The sequence below is a fragment of the Dipteris shenzhenensis genome, chromosome 16 (assembly GCF_047967505.1).
Source record: "Dipteris shenzhenensis isolate YYH24624 ecotype China chromosome 16, Dip_SZ_1.0, whole genome shotgun sequence".
NCBI lineage: Eukaryota > Viridiplantae > Streptophyta > Polypodiopsida > Gleicheniales > Dipteridaceae > Dipteris > Dipteris shenzhenensis.
In genome coordinates, this window is record NC_141611.1 from 25,169,311 (window position 1) to 25,194,854 (window position 25,544).

A 25,544-nucleotide genomic window follows, 5' to 3' on the forward strand; every position below is an offset into this window, starting at 1 on the left:
ATCCAAGCCCAGCGAGGTGAGCCATGTGGAGAGTGTGTGGTACCAACAAAAAGTATGACCTCTCCGCTAACATCTGCGAGGATGTCAGTGCTAGCCACGGTAATCGTGCTCTGCCTGCTGCGAGTCTCCGAGCGCCCTGATCCTATGCAAGTACGTAACTGACTGAAATGCTGCATCTAGCGCTAGGGGTGTAGCTCCGAACTCTGCGAACGTAATCTGATGCGGTACCGTGGGCTTCGCTCTGATCAATCTGGAGAACATGATGATCTGTAACCTCTCTACTCGTCTCCAATCTGCAACCCTAAGATCTCCTGCCCAAAAGGGGCTAGCATACATGACTGCAGGTCTCACCAGCATATCGAAAAGTAAGGACTTCGTGTCGGGATGCTGAAAATGTGACTGTGCACACTGCCTCTCGAGAAGAGCCAAGGCGGCATACCCTCTACTGATCCTATCTCGTGCTGCATGCGTCATGGTGAAGACTGGACCTCTAAATGTGGCACCCAAATATGTATACTCCCTAACTAGCTCCACCTCCTGCCCATCAAATGTGAAAGAGAACTCGCCTCTCCTATAAACCTGGTATGACGTGTTGAAGACCATGACTTTGGTCTTCCCAAGGTTTACAGACAACCCTCTGTCCTAACAAAAGCTGTGGAGTGCATGGAGATGTGCCTGTAAACCCTGCTGGGAGGAAGAAATATGAACCACGTCATCTGCATAGAGGAGAATCGGTATCGTGGATCCTGCCAGTAAAGAACCTGTACCACCCATCGTCTGTATGTACATCTCTAACTCATCGATATAGAGACCAAAGAGTGTCGGAGACAAAGGACACCCCTGCTTCACCCCTATCGTACTGCGTACTTCCGCCGACAGCCCCGCCCGTGTCCTGACTCTACCTGTGACTCTCTCATACAAGGCCATGATCGCCCATTGAATCTCCGCATTGAATCCCAAGTCACGAAGTCGCTGGAAGAGTTTGAAACGCGGCACAGTGTCAAATGCCTTTCTGAAGTCCACGAAGCAACAATAGAGCCGTTGCTTACGTGACTTCGCCTCCTCAATCAAAGCCCTGAGTGTGAAGATATGATCTAGAGTCGAGTGCTCTGCACGAAATCCTGCCTGCCCTCTAGCTCTCATGCCTGTCGCCTCGGCATGGTCATTTATATGTCCTTCTAGAATGGTCGCATAAATCTTGGCCATGACATGGCCAATCATAATGGTCCTGTAGTTCGACGCCTCCAAAGGATCCCTCGACTTGTGTATGGGTACTATGGTATTTTCTAGCCAACTAGGTGGAAGACCTGTACAATTGGACTCGTTAAAAAGACGGGAGAGGACTGTAGCTAAGGCATCAATCCCATGGATTACATACTCCGCTTGCAATCCATCATGGTCCTTAGCTCTCCCAGTCTTCAAACGATGAGCTGCTGCTCGGACACTATTGGATGAGAATAAGGCAGAGGAGGTGGGTCTAGGCACATGGGATAAGTCGATCTGTGGCTGGTCTGGAATATCATATAAAGTGGAAGTATAGGCAAGCCAAACCTGCGGGTCTGTAAGAGGAGTTTGAGATTTCAAGCGAAGGAATTTCTTCCAGAATTCCTTGGAATCACAGCTGAAAAGTAAACTTCTCAGCTCCTCCTCATTCCGGGCTAGAAATTGGCACTTTTTGCGTCGCACCAAACGCTTGTAACTCTTCTTGGTCTCAATGAGGAGGGGAGACTTCTCCTGTGTCTCAAGGCGAAGCTTCCTGCGGAGTTCTTTACACTCCTCATCATACCATCCATTACAAGGCACAAGACCGACTGGTGGAGGACTGGATGTGTGGCAAGTGACGGGGAAGGACTTGTGGGCTGCTGAGATGATGGAGGTATGTACAAGGTCCCACCGATCCTGTGTGGAGGGTAGGGCATCGAGAAGGTGCGGACGGAGAAGACCACTCAGGTGCTGGCTATAAATATCATCAAACTGGTGGTCAAAATGAACCTCATAGTATGGCTGACGCTCATGATGTCTAGAAGGGGGGGCATGAGGAATCTGGGTAAGAATAAAGTGCAGACGTGCATGATCGTCTGAAGGCATAAAAGGGTCGACTGTGAGGTTATGTACAAAAGGGATTAAAGTCGGGGGACCCAAGACGTAATCAATGACGCTCGTACCACCACCCGCGAAGGGAAAACATGTGGCTGTGGATGAATGCGGCCACTGTCGAAGTCCATTATAAATGAGCATGCCGTGCGATGAGAGAAGCTCCAATAGGCGATGTCCCTGATCTGTCACCTCTACCCCTCTATCTGAAGATAAGCGTGGAAAACTCTCATCTGGGGCAGTTGGAACTAAGACTGGATCCTCAGCAAAGTCCAAAATCTCTGCCTGTCTGTCTGATGTCCTCGCGTTGAAGTCTCCTAAAAGGATGACCTCTCCGCGGCGTGAGTACTCCAATACATCGGCTGACAAATCCTCAAAAGGTGACTGTCCTGGTCCATCTGAGGCATAACGAGACTGTCTCGGGGGAAAGTAGCATACTGCAATAAACAAGTCTCTCAGGGGGGGTCTCCTGATCCGTACCCAAAGATATCTGGCCCGATGGTCTCTGCTCATGACTGTGAGTATCGATCTAAGATGCTCTGTATAAAGAACTGCCACACCGCTAGATCCTCTGACTCCTCCTGATCGTCTAGTCTGCTATCGAAAGACAGACTCCCAGGCATACCCTGTCACCTGCGGCAAGCCTCTCTCTGGGCTCTCATGGGTCTCTGTAAAGAAGACGATGTCCTGATCAAAAAAGGCCTCTCGTAAGTTGCCAGGCTGAGCTGTGAGGGAACCATTACAGTTCCAAACTGCGAAACTCAAGCTATCTGGCAGACTACGTGTCCCATAGGCCTCGTGTCGTCAACTGTGGGCTCCAGCCGGTCTAGATCGCATAGCTCCTATCAAAAGTCTGCCCTCTCTGATCACGGCCCACTTGCCCTCACGACGGGCAACATCCCTCTGTGCAATGAGACGTCTATGCTCCTCCCACTGAAGAGCTGTAAGGTCCTCATCCATGTGAATCTGTGGATGGTCCCTCAATCTGGATCTCCTTCGTAATACTGCGAGACGGGCCTCAGCATCTCTGAATCTGATGATAAGTGGCTGGTGCCGTGCTGGATCCCGGCCCACTGGATATGCAGCTACTATGCCATGATCCTGAACTCCGAGTGTCCCAGATATGAAATCTGTCGCCTGATCCATGGTTGATCTCGTATCTGATCGCTCAACTCCGCGGATGCGGATGTTGAGGGCCTTCTGAGCTCGCCGCTGACTCTCGGCAATAGTCTCAGAGACTGTGGTCTGCTGGGCCTGTGGGGCTCTACGCACAACGTCCACCCACTCTGAGGTCTTCTGTACCTCTGTCTGCAGTGTGGCCAACCTCTCCTCAACTGCTGCACTAGCTGGAGGAGCTACATGCAGCTGCTGGAGGCGATCATCGCATGCCACAACATGCTCCTGAATGCGTGTCTCCAGCTGCACTATGCGCTCAGCATGTGTCCGTAACTGGATATCCCGATCAATATCTCTGGTATGAAGCTGGCGAATATGGGAGTCCTGATCAGATCTATGACTCTCAACTGTCGATAGCTGATCAGTCAGTGTGTGTATCTGTGCTGTGAGAGACTGAATCGCAGCGCCCTGAAGTCTGCAAGTCTCCATGCACTGCATAACTAAATCTCTCAATCGCAGATTAACTGCCAGGACTGCTTCCGCTGTGGAGGGTGAAGGGGAGAGGGGGTACAAGGATGAGGGGGTAAGAGGGTAAGAAGGTGAGTAAAGGAGGGGTGCAGAAAATGGAGGTCCTGAAGAGAGAGATCCGGTAGAAGGAAGTAGGGAGTCAGGGACCGAAGAAGAGCCTACACTAGGGGAGGAAGGGGCTGAAAGGGAGGGTCGGTGGGGAGAGGTGGGAAGAAGCTGGGTAGGGACTAGGGGAGGGGAAGAAGAGGAGGGAGGAGGCTGGGTAGGGAATAGGGAAGGGGAGGAAGAGGAAGGAAGAGGATGGGTAGGGACTAGGGGAGGGGAGGAAGAGGAAGGAAGAGGATGGGTAGGGACTAGGAGAGGGGAGGAATAAGCAAGGGAAAGGGCTAGGGAGGAATGAACGGGAGCAAGAGGAGGAGGTGAGACTGAAGGAGGGAGAGGAGGAGGATTGAGTAGAGGAGGTGGGTAGGAAAGGGTTGGGATTGAGGCAAGGGAGGTAACCGGAAGTGATGGGGGAGATGGAAGTAAAGGAGATGGGGTCGGAGCCACAGGAGGATTGAGTAAAGTAGATGGGTAGAAAAGGGTTGGGGTGGAGGCAAGGGAGGTCGTTGGAGGTGGCGGGGAAGGAGATGTTAAGGGTAAAGAAGAACTTGCCTCTTCGGCTCTTGTACTGCTGCCTATGCTTTTATCTTTCTCTACTTTTGCTCCTTGGAGGGCCATGGTGGAGCTCCTTGTTTTTGGCATCTCCTTACTCCTGGAAGTGCTGAATTCTCTGCTCAAAACTGCCTCTAAGGGCCATGGTGGAGCTGCTGAATTCTCTGCTCTTCAAAACTGTCAAAACTGCCTCTTTTTGCCCTCAAAACTGTTTTCCTGCACTTTAAGGACACTTGCTGTAAGTCTATTCACACGGGGGGGGAGAGAAGTTTAAGACTTTCCTTAAACCCCCTTTCCCTCCCAACAGAGGCTTGCGCAGCAGGGAGGGGAGCTGTTGGCTTGCGAGGGAGCTGCTGGCTTACGGGGCTGAGGCTTGCAGGGAGCTCTTGGCTTGCGCAGGGAGGCGGGGCTGAGAGACTGGCGGAGGGGGAGGGGCTCTTGGCTTGCGCAGGGAGGCGGGGCTGAGAGACTGGCGGAGGGGAGGGGCTGAGCGGGTGAGGCGAGAGAGGCTGAGGGAGGGGGAGGGGCTGAGCGGGTGAGGGAGGGGAGGGGCGGGCTGAGGCTGAGGCTGAGCGGGTGAGGGAGGGAGGGAGGGGGGACTGAGCGGGGAGAGAGGGGGAGAGGGGACTGAGCGGGGAGAGAGGGAGCTGAGCGGGTGAGAGAGAGAGAGAGAGAGAGAGAGAGAGAGAGTTTATTAAAGTCTTCGGAAGTCTATGAGACTGTGAAAATCCTGATACAACGAGCTGTGGTAGTGGAGCTACTAAACGAGCATCCATACCAATGCAAAATGCAAAAAATGCAGAATGGCAGTACTAAGTCCTAAGTACAACATAGTCATGTTGATGGTCGACTATATATCAATCTCAGCATCATCGTTGTCGGCGACTCAAAGTTGCAGTCCTGGCACGTCTCAGCTCTGCATCTAACCAAGGCTACTGTGACCCTGTCGGTCAGGCTCCAACTCTAAACAAGGAGGCGGGACATGTGATGTCCAAGATCTATGCAGTTGTATTAGGTGCGTCGATCAGCCTGTTCGCAGAGATGAGGAGGGAGGAGAGGCTGAGGGGTAGGCTGAGTGGAGGGAGGGTAGGTTGAGTGGAGCGGAGGGAGAGGAGAGGCTGGGGGTAGGCTGAGCGGAGGGAGAGGCTGAGCGGGGGGCTAGGCTGAGCGGGGGGAGAGGCTGAGCAAAGGGAGGGTAGGCTGAGAGGAGCGGAGGGAGGAGAGGCTGAGTGGGAGGTTGGGCTGAGAGAGTATGCAGAGGAGGAGGGAGAGCTGAGCAGCAGGAGGCCAAGAGCAAATCCTGATTGACCTAGAGAGAGAGAAATATTAACGTCCTCGGAAGACCTCACGGGCCTATGGGACAAGGTACACCAGAAAAAAGATAGCTCATACAAGCCTCATGGTTTTGAAGCAAAAGAAAAGGGTATGCTAAGGCCCTTTTTCTGAGTGCTATGCTAAAGTACGGAGCTCAAAAGCTCAAACAAAATAACTCAAATATAAGCTCAAATGTGAGCAGAGGTGTGAGACTCAGAAGCTGAAACCCAGCACCGTGGTAGCTCTTCGATGTGCTGTAAAGATATTCCGGATCTGCATCTATCGAGTTGTCTCGCATTGTGGAGGATGTGGTCTCCTCGATCGCTGGATCCGATGTGATATGTCAAGGGTGATGCCTCGTCTCTGGCGATCTCCTCTGAGGAAAGCTGAGATAGGTTGGACCACAATCGTGCGTGCTCTGGTCCCCCTCCATGTTGGTCTAGGTGTTCCTCGCTCAATGGTGCATGTCTACTCTCTCCCCTAATCGATACTGTCCTCATATCAGCTATCTCCTCATCCTCCACTCCACTATGCTTTGGAACTGACTCAAATGCATAGAAGTCTGTGACCTGCCTCCCTGCTTGGTCTGCCTCAGTATCCTGTGGCATGGTCATCTCTTGCTGCTCTTTGATCTGTTGCAGTAGGATGTCTCTGTGTCGTCGCATCGGATCAGTCACATGAGTGGACCGGAGTCATGTCCCTTCTGGAAGAGGTAGTGGTATCGTCCTCGCATCTCATAATAGGTGGAGCAGGCGCATAGAAAGTGCTCCTTTGTCTTGACCTCCCCCATCGTACACAATTTGCAAGTCCGCTACTCTCTGGGTATGCCTACAACTCTCCCTGCCTCAATTGTCAATTGATGTGATGAGACTCACATCTATCCAATAGCAATCCTCAGTGCATGTGTCCTCAAGGTACTGGGGCTTGATGATGAGTCCATCCTCCGACACTCTCAGGAAATGGTCGTGGTAGAACTGGATCTTGGTGGGAAACTTGTGGTCCCCCCCCCCAAGTTCGAGACGTATAGAGCTGGAGGAGGTCTAACTGTATGATACGGTTAGTCTCATCTCGTGGGATCGACTCTGGTGGTGCATCCATGTTATACTGAAATGGGGGGAGCCGGTCCATTTGAATACCATGTCTGGCAAACCATGTGGATACGAGTGCATACCATGATGTGCTGCCTCTGCACTTTGCTAATCGTTTGGATGATAGCCTCGGCAATCTCCAACTGGGTAGCTATTTGATGTGGGACTGAGGGCTTACTCCAAATCATCCTAGATCCCATGGTCACCTGTAGCCTCTCAAATTTCTTCCACTGTGTCGCCAAGAGATCACACGCCCAGAAAGGTGCTGCATACATAGCAACCAGCCTCACTAAGGTGTCAATAAGCCAGCCCTTTGTTGATGGATCCTAAAAGTGAGCTTGAAAGCATTTTCTCTCTCGTCGGGCTAGAGCACCCCGCCCTTGTGTGAGTCGTGCTTTGGCTGCGTGGGTCATCGTGAAGATTGGTCCTATGAAAACTGCCCCCAAGTATGTGTAGGACTGCACTATCTCCATTGGCTCCCCTTGGTAAGTGAAGCTCTGTCGATGAAGTACTGCTGAGATGTTGAAGATCGTAACTTTGGTCTTCCTAAGGTTAGCTGTCAAGTCTCTCTCTCTGCAAAACACCTCCAGGGCCTCTAAATGTCTCTGTAGTCCCTCTGCTGAAGATGATATGAGGACTATGCCATCCGCATATAGTAGTATCTGTTATCATCAAATCAGTAAGTATTGATCCCTCGCCACCTATGCGGTCTATGAACGATGCGATCTTATCAATGTAGAGTCCGAAAAGAGTCGACGAAAGGGGACATCCCTGCTTCACGCCGATCGTGCTCTCAACCCAATCTGATAGGCCTCGTGGGGCACGAATGCTCCCTCTGATGGACTCGTACGGCTCATCACCCCCCAAATCAAGATCTCTCGAATCTACATCTCCTGTAGCCATGCGGGATCATGGGATAGTGTCGAAGGCCTTTCGAAAGTCTATGAAGCAAAAGCGTAGACTTTCTGACATCTCGATATCACCTCCTCAATGATAGCCCTCAGAGTGAAGATGTGGTCTAGGGTGGAGTGCTGTCTCCAAAAATGTGCTTAACCTAGAGCCCTCTGTCCATGGGCCTCTGTGTGGCCATTGATCTCTCTTTAGAACTGAACCATAAATCTTGGTCAAGGTGTGGCCAATCATGAGGGTACGATAGTTCCCACAGTGTCCATGGGATGACCTGCTTTGTGTATCGATACAATGGTTGTAGTGCTCCAAGCAGGTGGGAAGCCATGGTTTACCATATGGCTGAACATCTATGCTAGGAGCAGAGTCAATACCTTCTGTCCATGTGCAAGATGCTGTCCTTAGCCCTTCATGGTCTTGTGCTCTCCGGTTATGAAGCCGACGAAGTGCAGCCTATACATTTTGTGTAGTGAACAAATGGCAAATATTGGGCCTGGGTATAGAGGACATGTCCTGTGGTGTGTGCATCGGGATGTCATAGAGAGAGCATGCATATGTGTGCCAAACCCTTGGATCTGTGATGGGAATAGGCGACTTCCCCTCCGATAGAATCCCCCATCCCAATGGTAGGGTCTCCCCCTCGGAATGATTTGATCACCTCCTCCATCCTATGCATTAGGAAAGGCTGTCTTTTACGAGGTGTCAATTGTTGAGAGATCCCTGTGCCTCAGGTGATGCTAGATGGCCTAGGGGTCGCTCATGTTTGAGGTAATCTCTCATCTCTATGATTGGTCTCTGACGATCACCACCTGCACATATGTACTGTATCTCCCCCCTCCGCCCCATTTTTGGTGCCCCCCCCTTCTTTTTTGTATCATCTGGAGGTAGACACATATTTTTTGTATTAGGACTAGACACACCGTCCTTCATAACCTCTTTTTTGTAGAAACGGTTGGCTGGCCCGTTTTGAGACCGCCACCGTTATGGTCATTGTATCAGTTATCTTTAGTCTCATAGACCTTCACGGTCTCCCGAAGACTTTAATAAACTTTCTTTCTTTCTGCATTCGTCATCATACCAAGGGTTTTGGGGCATCTTTCCAGCTGGGACGTGTGCAGATCGAGTCAAGGGGAAGGGCATGATGGCAGTGTCCTGTACTACTGAGGCAAGGATGTCTGAGGCATGGGTGAGATCTCCATCATCTCTAAGTAGTGATGCCAGAAGATAGTGGCTCACATAGACGGGGGTCAAGGGCACGATCAAAGTGGACCTGCATCCGAGTGGATGTGGGATGGGACCTCCCTGTAAAACTCGCATAGTAGCAGATAAACGAAAGGATCAGTATGAGTGGTCAGCACGGATTGGGGGGGGAGGCACAATAAAGTCATGTATTCGTGAGGCCAAGGCTAAGGGATCTACTAGGTAGTCCATTGTGCTCGTCCCATGTGGAAAGCAAGTCAGCCAGCCAGATGATGGCCACCTGTGAGACATTGTATATGATCAGAGCCCCCAACTCAAATAGGTGTCGCCCATATCCTGTCAGGCGTGCTGTGTCTGATGAGTGTCTCACTATCCCAAGCTCTGTTGCATCCAGCTTCGGCACTATGAGAGAATCAGATGCAAAATCCAGCAAGTCTACATGTCTGTCTCCTGTACGTGCATTGAAGTCACCTAGAAGAAGGTTATCACCCTGCCTGGAGAACTCCATGATGTCATCATGTATCGTCTCACATGGGCTGTGTCCCTTTGGAGTGACCTCATGTGCGTATGATGACGTATCGAGAGGGAAGTAGCACAATGCGATGAAAATAGGACGTGTGTGTGGTATCTGGATTCGTATCCACATGTGTCAAGCATGCTCCTCTCCTCGTACCACAGATATGAGTGATCTCATGTGTGATCTGAAAAGGACAGCCACCCCTCCAGACCCGTGTACCCCACTGTCTCTCCTCATCTCCTTCCTATGGGCTGACTCCCAAGCATATCCTGTCACTGTGGGCAGTCCTCTTTCCGGGCTCTCATGTGTCTCAATGTATGTTTATGAGAAACCACCCGGGTCAAACAAGATGGTGCTATTGCAATTCCAAACTGCCATTTTCAGGTTATTCTTAGCCCGTGTCCCCGGGTGGAGACAATGTCGTGTGCTATCCATTCCCCCGTTTGTCATTTCTTCTCTCTCTAGAATGATCACTTTGTCATTTCGCTACACAGCCCATTTCCCTTCTTGTCTTGCTGCCATTACATAGACCATCCCCTCTCGTCGGTTCTCTTGTTGCAAGAGCATTAGATCATCATCCAAGAAAGTTCAGGTGCCCTTCAATGTCGTCCTCACGCTCATGAGGGTGGACCTATTTGCTGCTGTTCGGAGCCTCACAATCAATGGCCTGGTTGGTTCATCGTCCTTGCCCACCCTCCAAGCTGTCTCACACGTCAAAATAACCCCCTTATTAGAGAATAGTGCTGCAGCATCTGCCATAAGAGTGTCTCCTACTGCTAGCCCTCTAACTAGAACATTCAGGGCCTTGCTACCCCATCTCTTCCCTTGTCTTCTTCTAAGGCATCAGAGAGGAACTCCTTCTTAGGGACTGTTGTGACCTCTTACGAAATCCTTCCATTCTAGCATTTCAGCCTTCTCCATATTGATTTGCTGCATGAATTCAGCATGTTTACCTTGCATGGTGGCCTGTAAATTTGTCATCTCTTTTCTGAGTGCCTCATTCTCAAATTTCAACTCATCTATGGTCTTGCATCCCTCTTCTGGAGTCCCCTTTGCATCCTTGAGCTGTTTTATTTTCTCTTTAATGAGGTTCAGCTCCTCATTTTGGGGTGGCAGAATCTCCCCATCCTCTCCATGTGCATTTGTCCTCAGCTTCTCATTATCCTCTTTGAGGTTCGCAACTTGGGCTCCCAATGTATCAATCTGGGAGGTAAAAAGACTGGTTATATCAATCTGCATTTTGCATAGTTGATTTGTCTTCTTCTTTTTCATCTCCCCTTGCCATTTCTTCATATCATCTTGCATTTGGGCACGTAGATTTGAGAGCTCATCTTTCCTAGTTTCTTCTAGCTTCTTCTATAGGCATTCAATCTCAGCATCTCGCATTTTGCATACCTCGTTAATTGTTGAGATTCATACTTTGGCATTTGTGTCCTCCACCTTCTGTCCTTTAGTCCAAATGACATTGTATTTTCTTTCCTTGTCTTCTCTTGTTTTGGTCTGGTGAGCTATCCATTGTGTAGAAGCTGATTTATATTTTCTTTTTGCAGGTCCAACAGGCCCGGTTGTAGTACAATGCAAGTCGGGGTGCAATTTGAGTCTTGTAGGTACTTCTTGGGGTTGGAGCAGTGGCTTCTTGGACCTCCAACAGGAAGAGGCAGATCGTGATGGTACCAAGGCCTCTTGCAGGCCACGTGAGCAATGTGGGTGTCTTGTAGACCTTCCTACAAGCCCCTGAGGTTGTTTCCAGGTCCGAGGTGCATGCGCCACAAGTAGGGCACCCCCTGTGTGTGGCAAGGTAGGTCGCAGCACCCAAAGGCTTCCCATACAGGCCCGTCATCTGCCTATTTTGTGTGACAGGATAGGCGGAGGCTAGGCGGGCCCTTCGTCTACCTGTTGGTGGGGGTCACACAGGCTCGTCAAGGAGGGTAGTGTGAGGGTTGGGAACAGCCCCTGACAGGTGCAAGGAGATGGGGGGCCTGGAGGGCTGCCACGCTATGTCCGGGCTGAGGTAATAGCCCATAGGGGGGGCCCTTTTGGCGACCTGTTTAGCTCATGGGGGCCTCGATGTCTAGGCATAGGTCATGACATAGGTGCAGCTCCTAGTGCGAGCAAACGACGAGTGGTGAGGAGGAACAACGATGGAAGCCTCGACTTGGTGACGACGATGGTGAGCAAACGACAACGGGTGTAGACGGATGACGAGCAGAACAGGGCAAACCACCGAACGGACAACGAGCTTAAACAAATTCTCTTATACGTAGAAGTTGTGGTCTTACTCTCATCCTGAGCAAAGGTCCTTTAATGACACTTGGATGCACTTCATGCCTTCTATGAGACGCATGACTTGAAGGTCAACCTTGGTAAAACTAACATCAAGATCTTCAACACATCTCGAGCAACCATGAAAAGAGATTATTTCACGCTGGATGGATTATGGGTGGGATGTTGTTGCATCCTATACATACTTGGGGGTTCTTTTCTCTAGCTGGATTTTCACGATGTGACTAGCAATATAGACCCAACTGAGCAGGGGGTACACCACGCTTGCTAGACTTGAGTAGCATTGCTTTTACTCACATTTCAGGATCACCGGACCTAGTCTCCTCTTTGGCTTCCTAGTTCGCCCAATAGGTATGTATGGCAGCCCTTGCTAGGAGCTCAATGTATCAGAGACAGATTGCGCTTGAGCGGCGTGGCTTCAAGTTCTCTTGCATTCCTTGGATTATCTGTAGTAAGCCGTTAGTCTGACATTGGATAGTCCTAGCTGAGTTCAAAGCATACCCAATACAACTTAACATAGCATTCTAGGTTATCAAGTATCTTTACAAGGTCCAGGATTATGGCTCTTGTATAGTAGGTTGACGTAGGTCACCATGGCTAGCCCCATATTCAGCCATGGCTTTGGCAGCTGAGGGTGATCACAAATGTTGAACATGTAGATGGTTTGAGAGTTTGGGGCTCCACATGGCACATTACCCCCCTAAGGCCCCCTCGGCCCCGCTCACATATCATGAGATCAACCAAATTATCTGAGAAGATCGCTTATAGCTACACATATTGAGGGCCTAGTTTGCACCCCCGCGAGCTTCTTATGAAGCTTCGCTTCTACAAGGACCATTGCTTGAGGATTTAGAGGATGGTTTCATTGACCCATCAAGATACACACGGTTCCACCTCCCCCATGCCTCAAGGATATCATCTCATGTTTCATCGTACCGCCTATGAATTGAGAGTGGATGGACTAAGGGCATGCCTAGAGAGGGTCGCATTTGCACTCTATGTGGTTGGCAGGAGATTGTATCAGAGTAGCATTTCGATTTCTGTGTACTATGAGGCCTGAGTTTGCTACCATTGTCTCTCCTCTACAACTTCTTGTCTTACCCTGATTAGAGATGCTTGGCGTCTTTCATTATCAGGCCGTTCGACACTGAAAGCATCTGCTCAGGATACATATGTGAGATCAGGGGTTACAGACAGACTCCACCCAGAGCAAGATCACTAAGTTTTTCCAGTTAGACAATACGGACTAGTAGGGCTACGGGAGACGATATAGCTAAGGTCCAAAGCGAGAGTCATGACACTCTTGCTAGCGGGTTGATGCACATATGAGGCTTGGTGACCTTCCCTGCATGTTCAGCAAACTGGAGATAGGGCTGATGGGGTGACAATGGCATTTATTCGATGCAGGCCTGTACCTAGGTGACCACAACGGACCATGCATACCGACCCGGTGCCAATGCTCCATCACAAGTTTTATGCCCTTACAGTCTCTTGGAGTGGGAAACCTTCTTGTAACTATAGTATCCATGTACTAATGCTATAGACTAGCTTGGCCTAGGTCAATAACCCATTCCTTGCTAACAAACAACCTTACCTTTTTAGAAGGAATCTGCTCCAAGGATAAATCTCCTCCATGGGTTTATTTTTGACATTTGCATTTGACTGAATAACACATAAACAAGGGGATTGCCATGGTTGCCTCTCACATCCCTCAAAGGACCCTTGTCCATGAAAATTGTCCTTGCGATCATGTGAGGGGGTTGTCCTTGGTGGGGCCTCGTCAACTGCATCGAGCTCACTATCCATGGACTAGCTTGTAGTTGCAAAGATGCTCGTTTGAAGCAAGCTATGCGATCTTGCTCCAATACTTCATCTGGCTAGGCCATTGTAGCACTAAGCCCACCAATGTGCTCGCATGCCCATATCATCTCCCCCTTTGAATCACAAACCTCTAGTGCAGAAAAGCTGCTACCACTTTGGCTTACCCTTGCATACTCAAAGGTGCTTTTAAATCCTTGCTAGACTTTGATTCATATGATGTGTGATGACTAGTCCCCTCTCTATGTGAGGGGATCATTGATTGACATGGGACAACTTGTAGGTGCCGTTTGATCCTGCTTGAAGAGATGGTGGACAAATGTTGAAGCTGTCCCATGCATTTCCAATGAGAAGAACAATAAAGGCTGTGTATCAAACCATGGCTAACAAAGCCTAATACTTAACCAAATATCTCCCTACGTGTGAGAGCTTAGTGCAGCCTCAATACAAAAGCTTGAACAGATGCTTGGTCCACCTCTTGTTGTGCCGATAAGTGGGTTCCTTCTTGACATTCTAGGTATCTGATAATGGAACCACCTAAAAACGAGGGCCTCTCCCACGAGAGAGAGCACTTAGTATCGACAAAAAAATGAATTGACTTGTGCCAATTGATCTTGCATGCGATGCTAGGCAATCTCTCTCCAAAAGAGTTTAGACCCTCTCCAGGCTAGAAAACTTGGGTAACCTGTATCCCTACAGGTATAGTAGACTTTTGAATTGAGTGCATTAGAGAACTTCAATATCAATATGAAAGGTTCTATTCCATTGATATGCATTATTCATGTTCAAGAATTTTTGTGTAATGTCATGCTTTATAATTGTTACATTTGGATGAAGAAACTTGTACAAAGAAATGCATAACTCTTTTCTAGTTTAATTTTTTAGCAATAAACATCGAATTGTACAATAATTGAAATATGACTTTCTTTTTGAATGTTCATGCCTTTTACTTGCTCTTGGACTCAGGAGGCTTGGTTTTGCGTTACTTACCAACTTTTCAGGCACAGGTAAGGCCATATCTTTTACCTTATAAGACCTATTGTAAGCATTTTTTGATTCAGTTTAATAAAGGAGTATGCATTATAGAGACGATTTGTGAGAGGCTCGCAGTTTCATCTTGTTGTCTCAAACATTTTCTCCACAAAGACAATGGTTGCCTTGATCATGGAGATCTTTTCCTTTGGATATTTTTAAATGGAGAAATCTTCTTGTTTAGTTCAAAAGTGGGGGCAGAAAGTGCCCATGTTGACAAATTGTAAGACAACTTACAGTTGTAGCTGGGAAAATTATGATTATAAAGAAACAAAGAATCAGGAGGGTCATTTATTTATGCCAAGATAACAAGCAAATTATCTAGCTAGTGATTGAGTGGGAAGCAATTTGTAGTAGCTAGTGATTGAGTGGGAAGCAATTTGTAGGATAAATGCACTTATTTAATCTGAAATTGGAACCAAGGTAGTTATCTTCACCAAAGGACTCAGCAAAGAAAGTTTTGTAAAACTCAAAGAGCCTTTGAGATCAAGAGAGGAGGACAAATATCCATTAAAAGCAGAAATCGCAGGAATCTACTGACGTATAAATCATGGAAACTTGCGATAATTTGTGAAAGTGAATGGACCTGAATGGGTTAATAAAGTATATAACTTGTTGGGGTTAGTACACTTCGGTGTTCTGATATGCCTGCCTCTTATTTCTGCAATACATGCATAAGGACAACCAATCATTTGGATCCTTAATCTGCATTCTCTCTATGACAAATTTGTATTGCAGGTCAACATATTTTCCTGTCTTTGCCTATATCGCTTGGCGAATGAGTCATTGAAACTAAACAGCTTTACAATTCGTGGTCTTCCCTTTCCAAAACTAAAATGTGCAGTAGTTGCTTATGACATACATTACTTTTATAGAAACCACACAGCTTTGCAACTTGTGTATTCCTTATTCGAGATCAAAACGTGCATTGCTTGTTGCGAGATTCGAAGAACTGTTTCTTGAAATCTTTCCACTTCTTTGGCACATTATCTGCAACTAAAAGAGATCCCCACCATGCGCTGTTTGTAAGATGTAAACTTCTCTCGATAATATCCTATTTTGACAGCAATATTGAACTGGTAGATGAATTGCAAAGCTTTTTCACTTGCTCCATACTTTCCATCAAAAGTGGTGAACTTGGTGGACTTACCATTCTTTTAAGCTCTTGGATCTAGATCTCCTCCTTTTTTGTCCTTGAGGAGAACACTATCTGAATGTGGAAAAGGAAGAGGAGAAGAAGAAGAAGAAGAAAAAGAAGAAGAAGAACTCCTGGACAAGGGCAGGCTGGAATTTGGGGATTTTTGCCCATGCTTTTTACACCGTCTCTATGAGGCTATGGGTTCCTTCTTCTTTCTCTTGAAGCATAGTACCTTCGGGATGGTTAAGGACTTCATGGACGCCTTCTTAAAGAATGACGTTGTCTTTGGGATTCTTTTGAGGTAAGGGGAGGAGGAGAACGCCTTCTATTACCTCTTTGCTTGGACATAATCTCCTCAAATAAGTGCCGAAATTGAGGTATTTGCTTCAATGACTGGTACTCTTGGATTCTTGCCTTAACAAGTTCTTCATCTAGATTGTCGTCGGGCCCAGTGGGACGCTTCTAAGAGGGCCATCTAGTGGCTGAACTGCCATGTTTCGAAACCATGATGTGCGACATGAAAAGTCAAACCTGAACTGATTCAAAGCACTGCAAAGTCCCCACTCCTCTCAAGAAGGTAATCGCTTGGTGGGTCAAGACAGGATCCGGCTCGATGCACGGTGAAGTAAGGGTAGGAGTGGCTTCTGGTTGTATGATTTAACGGGAATCGGGTGCAAAACTGATAAATTTAAGAGATGGCAGCTCCAAACCCTTGAGCCGAAGCATATCTGGGCCTTGAAACTCTCTTTGGGGCTGAAGATTCGCTGACTCTCCCAAATCATTGATATCCTTGTTCAATCTGACAATTCTTTGGATCGCTGCCACCAAGGAAAGTGGCGAGACTATGCTCTAATAATGCTGAAACCTTAACCACATCTTAATCTCAGATTCAACTATCAAATTGCAACCTTCTTTGCTAAATCGCACTTCAGAAAACGTGCCCATAGGTGGCTTGAATCCAAATTGCAGCAATAGAAACCAATTCACAGCACCGAAGAACAATTTGCCCGTTGAAAACCACTTCGTGTAGGGGCTGGAGGGCTGCGAGAGAGCTTGGGAAACTTTCAGAAGAGGTATGGGATGAAATCGAATAGAGAGAGAGTGAAGTAGAGGGAGAGAGAGAATAAAAATCCAGCACCAAGGGCCAGAAATAAGGGCTGGCCTCCCCCAAAGGTCTTTATTGCAATAGAAATCTCTTTGTCCAATGTGGCTGTGACAAGGGAGCAGAGTCTAGGTACAATCCTCCATACAATTGCAAGCCTAGAGGCCCTTAGTTTATAGACTAGGCCAGCCAACTAGAAAGATTGTGCTTTCCAAAGGCTGGGCCTACTTTTCTTTCCTAGAATAACGATTTTCTCTAGAAAGCTAGGCTTTCTCTAGAGCAAGTGCTTTCTTCATAAGGGGAGACAATGTTTACTTCTTTCAACTCAAGTGGGCCCTTCATTCCTTGAGGCACCAATTGTCTTGTGCTTTTTCCTTCTAAAAAGGGGGGAATTAAGCACTGTCCAAAGTCTTGCCCCTTGCACAAACAATATTTAACACTTTAACGCATTAAAGGTTAGCCGAATGCAGGACTAATCCTAGTCCCTTGTGGGTGTATGATGGAATGTAATGCTCAGTCCTTCTTCGATTCCCCTGAATCATCATCTTGAGGGAAGGCCTACTTCATGATGTTGATCTTGAGGGAAGGTGTTGAGAGTTCACGCTCAACATCATGTGATCATGTGTGCATAGCACCATCACGTGATCATATGTGCATAGCACTAACCTTATAGAGTGCTATAAAGGAAAGGGTTAGATCCCCTAACCCTAACCCTAAAAGGGTTTGTATATATTCTATTTTTTCAACTAATTCTAGTGTACAGTTAGTCATTTGTGGTGTGCTCTCTAGCTGTGCCCTCTCTCCTCATCTCCACTCTTCTCCTCTCCCCTCTTCATATTTTGTCATGGTATCAGAGCTTCCTTGTCTTCCGCTGAGACATTGTGATCCTTGAGAGTGTGAGAGAGATTGTGAGATTGAGAGTTCTCTTGAGTGATTGTGAGATTTTTTCCCTTCACTTCCGTTGAGAGAATTTCCGTCCATTTGAGAGAAATTTCCGTCCATGAGAGATTGAGAGATTTCCGTTAATCTCCTTTCATTCGATTCATTGTTTCTTGAGACATTCTTATTGTGAGAGAGAGAAATCTCTTCTTTCGGAGTGAGAGAGGATTTCCGTTAAGAGTTCCTTGAGAGATTTCATGCTTCAAATATTTCCGTTGAGAGGCAAGCGACCTTGCTCATGTTATAGGAATTCTCCGTGACAGTCTTCACTTTCCTGTTTTCGTTCACTGTCGGAGCAACCACATTGAGGAGCTCGGATTCAATAGTGGAAAACATAACTTTGGAAGCTTTGTATGGCATTCTATCTACCCATACTCCTTCAACATAGCCTTAGCTCACAAGGCGGTTTCTCAGCAAGCCCTGTAACAGTCTCCAACGAGCCACAAAGGCTTCTCTGCAGTGCCCATTGACGCACCAGTCTACAACGACCTACAGCACCTCACAAAGGCCAAGTAGAAGCTCCTACCTACGACGACCAACGACGGCTCTAGCTCCTGTGCCTCATCAGATGATGTTGCAGGTAGACGTATCGAAAGCTTCTTTGGGCCTATTTCGACCCTAGCCAATTTGAAGCTTTCCTCTACATCCGTCGTGGTTTCTTGCCCGGTTTTTTCGTAGGGTTCAAATCCATCGGTACTGCATACCGAATACTTGTCCGCCTCCACTGCAGCAGGAGAAGGAGACTTGTTTTTTTTTGTCTATGCAGAAGCTCGCCGATCCAGTGTTCGACTGCCCAAATACCGCACACGAGTTTCTCGTGGAGGTTGCCATTTGGCCATCCTAACCTCTTCAAGAAGAGTTCTTCCATCACCTAGTCCCCTCCTCCTTCCTGCTACGTTCCACCAAGGAGGTGGAAATCTTGTCTTCTGGGAAAGGGATTCATAACCTGAGAGACAACGAGACAGCTCCTCGCACCAACGACAGTCGATCCAGCTCCATAACCAGCTGCAGAGCGACCCAAACGGCAACGCTTCCATTGCAAAAGAGCGTCCAAGCCTGTCTTGCATTGCGGGCTCATAGCATGACTTCCGAATGATCGAAGCTCCAAAGCCCAGCATCGAGCGCCATCTCCGATCGACGGGTCTCCTCCAAACAGCAAGCCTACCTTCCAACGCAGGCGCGATCGCAAGAAGCTTCATGCAAAGGCTTCCTCCACCAGCCGCTCTTCTACTAAAACGAGCCGCCTCTCCAAACGACTCAGTAAAGTCTGCATCAACACCTACGACGAGCCGCGCTCTCCAACGAACTCCATTGACGGAGAAGACGACGGAATCTCCAAGATTCCATCAGAATCTTGGATAGATTCCGATGCCTCGCGTTTCGACACGTGGCAGATAGAGTTTTGCCACGTGGCAACCTTACCTCCAATTGCCACGTCATCATCTTATTCTGTCTGCCACGTCATCCAGCTGACACGTGGCAATCGACTGCCACGTCATCAGTGCCACGTCACCAGGCCACGTCATCAAGCCACCTCAGCACTGCCACCTCAGCACTGCCACCTCAGCAGTCGAGTCACAGCACTGACCCTCTGCAGGCACAGTCCCTTGCCAGGCACACTGTGCACACACTGCATGTGCACACTCCTGCCACCTCAGCACAGAGCTTCACTGGCACACCTCTTGCTAAGCACAGTGCCACATCATCACTGCATGTGACTCACAGTGACACATCATCATTGAGCACCATTTGCACTCCTTTTGCCCCTCCACCTAGATCAAGTCGTATCTCTTGATCCAGGAAGAATTTGAGGGTGCTCCAAAAAGGAAAGTCGCTCGTTTTTTCGTGCTCTACGCGCTCGTTACATCACGCGCACATTTCGGCGCAAGTTACACTCACATTTGTGCCTCGCTGACAAAACCACTTCCTTCACGCACATTTGCCTCTACATCGACGCATCTGACCCAGCACTTAAAAAGAACAAAAAAAAAGGAATTATTTGCTGCTCTTTCATCGATCGACGGTTGGTTTAGATCTAGATCAGAGTAGACTAGATTGCCATAGAGGGGACGCTTTGAATTCCCCAAGTTGCCAATCTAAGCCATGCCCGAAATTCCCGACTAGTACCTACTCGGAGTCATTCCATACGCTCACATCCGATTTCACATCATTACATTACCTGAAACCTTACGTTCATCAGTTCAGTGAGCAGACTTCAGAGTACAGAGGCATTGCAGATTGGTTCAGTGGGCAGATATCATTTGATTTCACACACACATGCCACCATTGTAAAGCCTATTCGGCTATCTCACGGCATCGTGCACATCATTTTTAGCCTTGTAAAGCCTCTTGGCTATTCCCGGCATCATTGCCACAAGCCTTGTAACACAGATCAGATCTTATATACTGCAGTTCTATCTTCACCGACGGTACAGAGATTTCACTTGGCATCTTCAGTGTATTTGCAGTTGATTCATACAGAGTTTTTCAGGACACTTTTGAGTACATTGTTTGCACCATGTCGACTAGCAACCTCAATCTGGAGGCATCTGCTAAGTTAGACAACTCCAATTACGGTACATGGAAATACCGAATGGAGACCATTCTTGTGCTTCATGACAAATGGGAGTATGTCGATGGATCTATACCTAGACCATTGGCCGATCCAGCCACCAGTAGCTCTACTGCATCTGTTGTCACAGTACCAGCAACGGAATCTACATCGGGATCTACATCTACACAAACAGTTTCCGCACCAGTAGCAGATCCTGCCATTGCCCGAGCTCAAGCAAAATGGGATAAGAAAGACAAGTATGCCTATCACCTGATCAAGCAGAATGTGCAAGATGTCATGCTAGGACAGCTCAACACAGTCAAGACATCAAAAGAAGCATGGGATATGTTCGCAGCTCTCTACGAGTCCAAGAACACATCCAGGATTCTCACCCTGAGAAACCAGATCAACCAGAGTTTCCGCAATAGCAATGAAACCGGTCATGCTTATGTACTCCGCATCAAAGACTACAACAATCAACTTGCAGCAGCAGGAGAGACTATGAATCCCGCAGAAATGGTTCAAGTAATCCTGAATGGACTAGGAGAAGGATATGAGAATCTAGTCCAGAGTATTGCCATCCAACGGCAAATTCCAACACTGGAAGAACTTCAGTCAGTTCTACTTGGTGAAGAACTCAGGACTCAGGCCATTCAAGCACGTAAAGGTCATTCTAATGATCATGCATTCACAGCTTCAGACAGAAGCAGAGGCGAAGGCAGAAACAGAGGTAGATCATATCAGAAAAGTGGTCATCATCAACAAAGTCAAAATCAGCATCAGCATCAGCATCATCCTCAGCAACATCAGAATCAGCAAAGAGGAAATCATTCCAACCGAGGAAGATTCCAAGGACGAGGGAATGCATCCACCAATGTGTCAAACATTCAATGCAACTACTGTCACAAGTTTAGACACTATGAAAGAGATTGCCGCAAGAAGCAGTACGACCAAGGCGGTCAATCCAGCAGTAATCGAGGGAATTCCCGAGGAAGAGAAAATCATCGTGGTGGACATTCTAGTCACAGTCATTTTGCAAATGAACATGGAAATATGTTTCTTGCAAGTGAGGAATTGCATCAGACTTATACAATGCACCTAGACACTGATTTCAATCCCAAAGAGGATTTCAGCTATCAAGTCGACCAAGTGGAACAGGATCCTTGGTACATCGACAGCGGTGCATCATCTCATATGACAAATCATGAGGAATGGTTCACAGAAATGAAGCCATTAGAAGGACAAAAGAATGTCATCTACACAGCAGACAATACACCGAATCTGGTTCAAGGGACAGGTGTTATCCCTATGAACAATTTCACTGGTACAAAAGGATTAGTCAAAGATGTGCTTTATGTTCCGAAGCTCAGCAAGAACCTTTTGTCAGTAGGTCAAATGACGGAACACAACTACAAAGTCATCTTCAACGGTGATGAATGCACTATCAGAGACAAATCCAAAAGAGGTCAGCTAGTAGCAAAAGGTGTCAAGGAAGGACGCTTATACAGGATGCTAGCTACAGTACCAGATAAGCATGCCATGTCAGCTCAAATGCAACAGATGCCACTATCTGCAAAATGGCACAAGAGATATGGTCATGTCAACTTCAAGTACTTGTTAGATCTCCGGAATCAAAATATGGCAATTGGGATTCCGAAGCTACAGTTTCTTGGAAAAGTTTGTGAAGCATGCTGCTTCGGCAAACAAAAGCGAACCAACTTTGTCAGAAGTACCTCTCGTGCACGAGGTATTCTTGATTTGATTCATACAGATGTATGGGGTTATGTCCAGACCCGCAGCATCAATGGTTCACTTTATTACTTGACCTTCATCGACGACTACAGCTGATATTGTTGGGTCTACTTTCTGAAAGAGAAATCTGAAGTGTTTGCCAGATTTCAAGAATTCAAAGCCATGGTAGAAAACCAGACAGGCAGAAAGATCAAGGTCATGAGATCAGACAGAGGAGGTGAATACATGTCTTCAGCATTCATGAACTTTTGCAAAAATCACGGCATTCGAAGATAATTCACATGTGCAGATACTCCTCAGCAAAATGCAAGAGCTGAAAGGAAGAATGGGACTTTAGCAGACAGTGCTAGAGTAATGCTTAGTGAAAAGCATCTTCCGAATCAGTATTGGGCAGAAGCAATAGCTACAGCTAACTATTTGCTTAATCGGCTTCCTACTGAACCGATACAAGGTATGACTCCTTATGAAGCATTCACTGGACACAAGCCACGCATTGGGCATCTCCACATATTTGGTTGCATAGCATATGCCCACATACATGATGATCATCGCAGGAAATTGGATGCGAAGTCACGCAAATGCATCATGGTTGGCTACAGTGAAGAAAGCAAAGCATACAAATTGTATGATCCCATCAACCGCAAAGTCATTATCTCCAGAGATGTAATCTTCGATGAGGAATCAGAATGGAAAACCTCACCTACACAGGAGATAGAAGCATCGACTTCACAGTCATCTACAGAACAGGTTGATGAAGAAGAGCAAGAATTGCCAGCAACACCCCAAGCAGCGCCACAGCAGCTCAGACGGTCTACTAGGGAAAGCAGACCACCAGCCAAATTGACATATGCTCAGAAAGGCAAAGCAATTCAGGTGGAAACCACCAACTATGTTCTTATGACTACCATCATGGCTACAGAAGAGCCAGTGTACTTCGAAGACGCAGTAGATAAGCCAGAATGGCAAACTGCTATGAATGAAGAAATGGATGCTTTGTATAAAAATAACACTTGGGAATTATGCGACCTTCCACCAGGAAAGAAGGCCATAGCCAACAAATGGGTATACAAAGTGAAGTACAATCCAGATGGCAGTATTCAGAGATACAAAGCCAGATTAGTTTCAAAAGGATTTGCACAACAATATGGCCAAGATTATGATGAGACTTATGCTCTAGTAGCAAAGATGGATTCCATACGGTTCTTGATATCACTAGCGACACTCAGTAAATGGAATGTTTATCAGCTTGATGTCAAGAATGCATTTCTCAATGGTTATCTAGACGAGGAAGTCTACATGCAACAACCAGCCGGTTATGTTGAACCAGGAAAGGAGAACAAGGTTTGCCATCTCAAGAAAAGTCTCTATGGCTTAAAGCACGCACCCAGAAGTTGGTACAGCAGAATTGATAAGTATTTTGCTGATCTGGGATACATGAAGTCCAATGCAGATCATACTCTCTACTACAAAGTTCAAGGGGACGACATCACTATTGCACTTTTGTACGTAGATGATCTGATTGTGACAGGAAGCAAGGATAGCTTCATCAGAAAACTAAAACAAGACTTATCTGCAGAGTTCGACATGAAAGATCTTGGACTTATGCACTATTGTCTTGGAATTGAGTTCTGGAGAGATTCAGATAGCACATTCATGAGTCAGCTCAAGTATGTTGACAGTCTCCTGAAGAAGTTTCATATGGCAGATTGCAAGATTGCAGCCACTCCCATGGAACAGAGTTTGAAACTTACTAAAGATTCAGAAAAGCCTACAGTCAATGACAGATACTACAGGCAACTCATTGGATCTCTTATATATCTGACAATCACACAGCCAGATATTTGTTATGCAGTAAGCTCACTAGCACAGTTTATGGCAAATCCAAAACAGTCTCACTGGAATGCAGCCAAAAGAGTCTTGAGATACATCAGAGGTACAAGACAGTTTGGGATAGAATACAGAGGAAGTCATCCACGGTTGCATGGATACTGTGACAGTGACTATGCTGGAGATCATGAGACCAGGAGATCGACACAGGGATATGCATTTTTCCTTGGTCAAGGTGCTATATCATGGTTGTCAAACAAACAGCCAACTGTTTCTTTGTCTTCGACTGAAGCAGAATATAGAGCACTCACTACAGGTGCATGTGAGGCTATATGGCTCAGAAGACTATTGTCAGAAACAGATTACTTTGATGAGTCAAAGCCAACAACAATATACTGTGATAATCAATCGGCTCAAGCATTGGCCAAAAATCCAGTATATCACTCCAGAACAAAGCACATTGATGTCAGAGAGCACTTCATCAGAGAAAGAGTGTTACTTGGTGACATCACACTGCAGCATTGTGATAGCAAAGAAAATGTTGCAGACATCTTTACCAAACCACTCGGTAAAGAGCTATTCGAGAAACACCGACTAGCTCTTGGTTTGATGCAGAGGAAGGACATTCCCATTAAAGGGGTGTGATGGAATGTAATGCTCAGTCCTTCTTCGATTCCCCTGAATCATCATCTTGAGGGAAGGCCTACTTCATGATGTTGATCTTGAGGGAAGGTGTTGAGAGTTCACGCTCAACATCATGTGATCATGTGTGCATAGCACCATCACGTGATCATATGTGCATAGCACTAACCTTATAGAGTGCTATAAAGGAAAGGGTTAGATCCCCTAACCCTAACCCTAAAAGGGTTTGTATATATTCTATTTTTTCAACTAATTCTAGTGTACAGTTAGTCATTTGTGGTGTGCTCTCTAGCTGTGCCCTCTCTCCTCATCTCCACTCTTCTCCTCTCCCCTCTTCATATTTTGTCAGTGTACCCACAGTTCCTTTTTCCCAATGCAAAGCAAAGTAACTAAACTTGTTCTAGTTAACCAGAGTCAACTTTCTTTGACCGAAGTCAATCTAATAAAGATTCCTAATTATGTCTTTGGAGAAGCACCAATTGGTGACAGGATCCACTTACAATTGAGTTTCGGCAACATGGTTGGCATGGTGCTCTTGTTGCTCCTTTTCCTTGTTTTTGAAATAGAAGGCTTCCTTGTGCCCAAACTGCTTTCAATAGCGGCACTGCATCTTCTTTCCACCCCTCTAGTTTGAAGAGAGGACAACCATTTTGTTTGCATCTTTTGGCTCACTATCATAGCCAAGTGATCTAGTTCCTCCAGATCTTGTGTGTTGTCGATTTGAAATCGACGGGATAGACTGGGGTTTTCTAGAGGGAACCCTTCTTTGCTTTGGATTTTTAGATTTGTGGATTAGAGGGGTTTCTGCTCTTTACAGGTCAGCCCATAGGCAGGTACTCATTGGTGGAGTCAGGGGAGACAGGTTTCAGATTTCTAGATCAGTCTGCCAAGGATCCCTCTAGCCCCCTTTCTATTCTTATTTGTGGCTGAAGCTGTGAGCCTCTATATTAGAGCTCAAGATGATATTTTTGGGCTGAGACTTCCGTTGAGACAGGAAGAGGAGTTGATGGACAGTGAGTTGGCAGATGACGCGGCTATTT

General features: G+C 47.0%; 1 protein-coding gene across 1 annotated transcript in view; it reads left to right on the top strand.

Annotated features, from left to right (window-relative positions):
* Positions 1–25,544, top strand: part of LOC147892738 (rhodanese-like domain-containing protein 14, chloroplastic) — a 91,483-nt gene that overhangs the window by 23,323 nt on the left and 42,616 nt on the right. Inside the window, exon 4 of the mRNA XM_087387687.1 lies at positions 14,485–14,525. Coding sequence (XP_087243813.1) covers positions 14,485–14,525 — 41 coding nt within the window. The remainder of the gene's footprint in view (positions 1–14,484; positions 14,526–25,544) is intronic.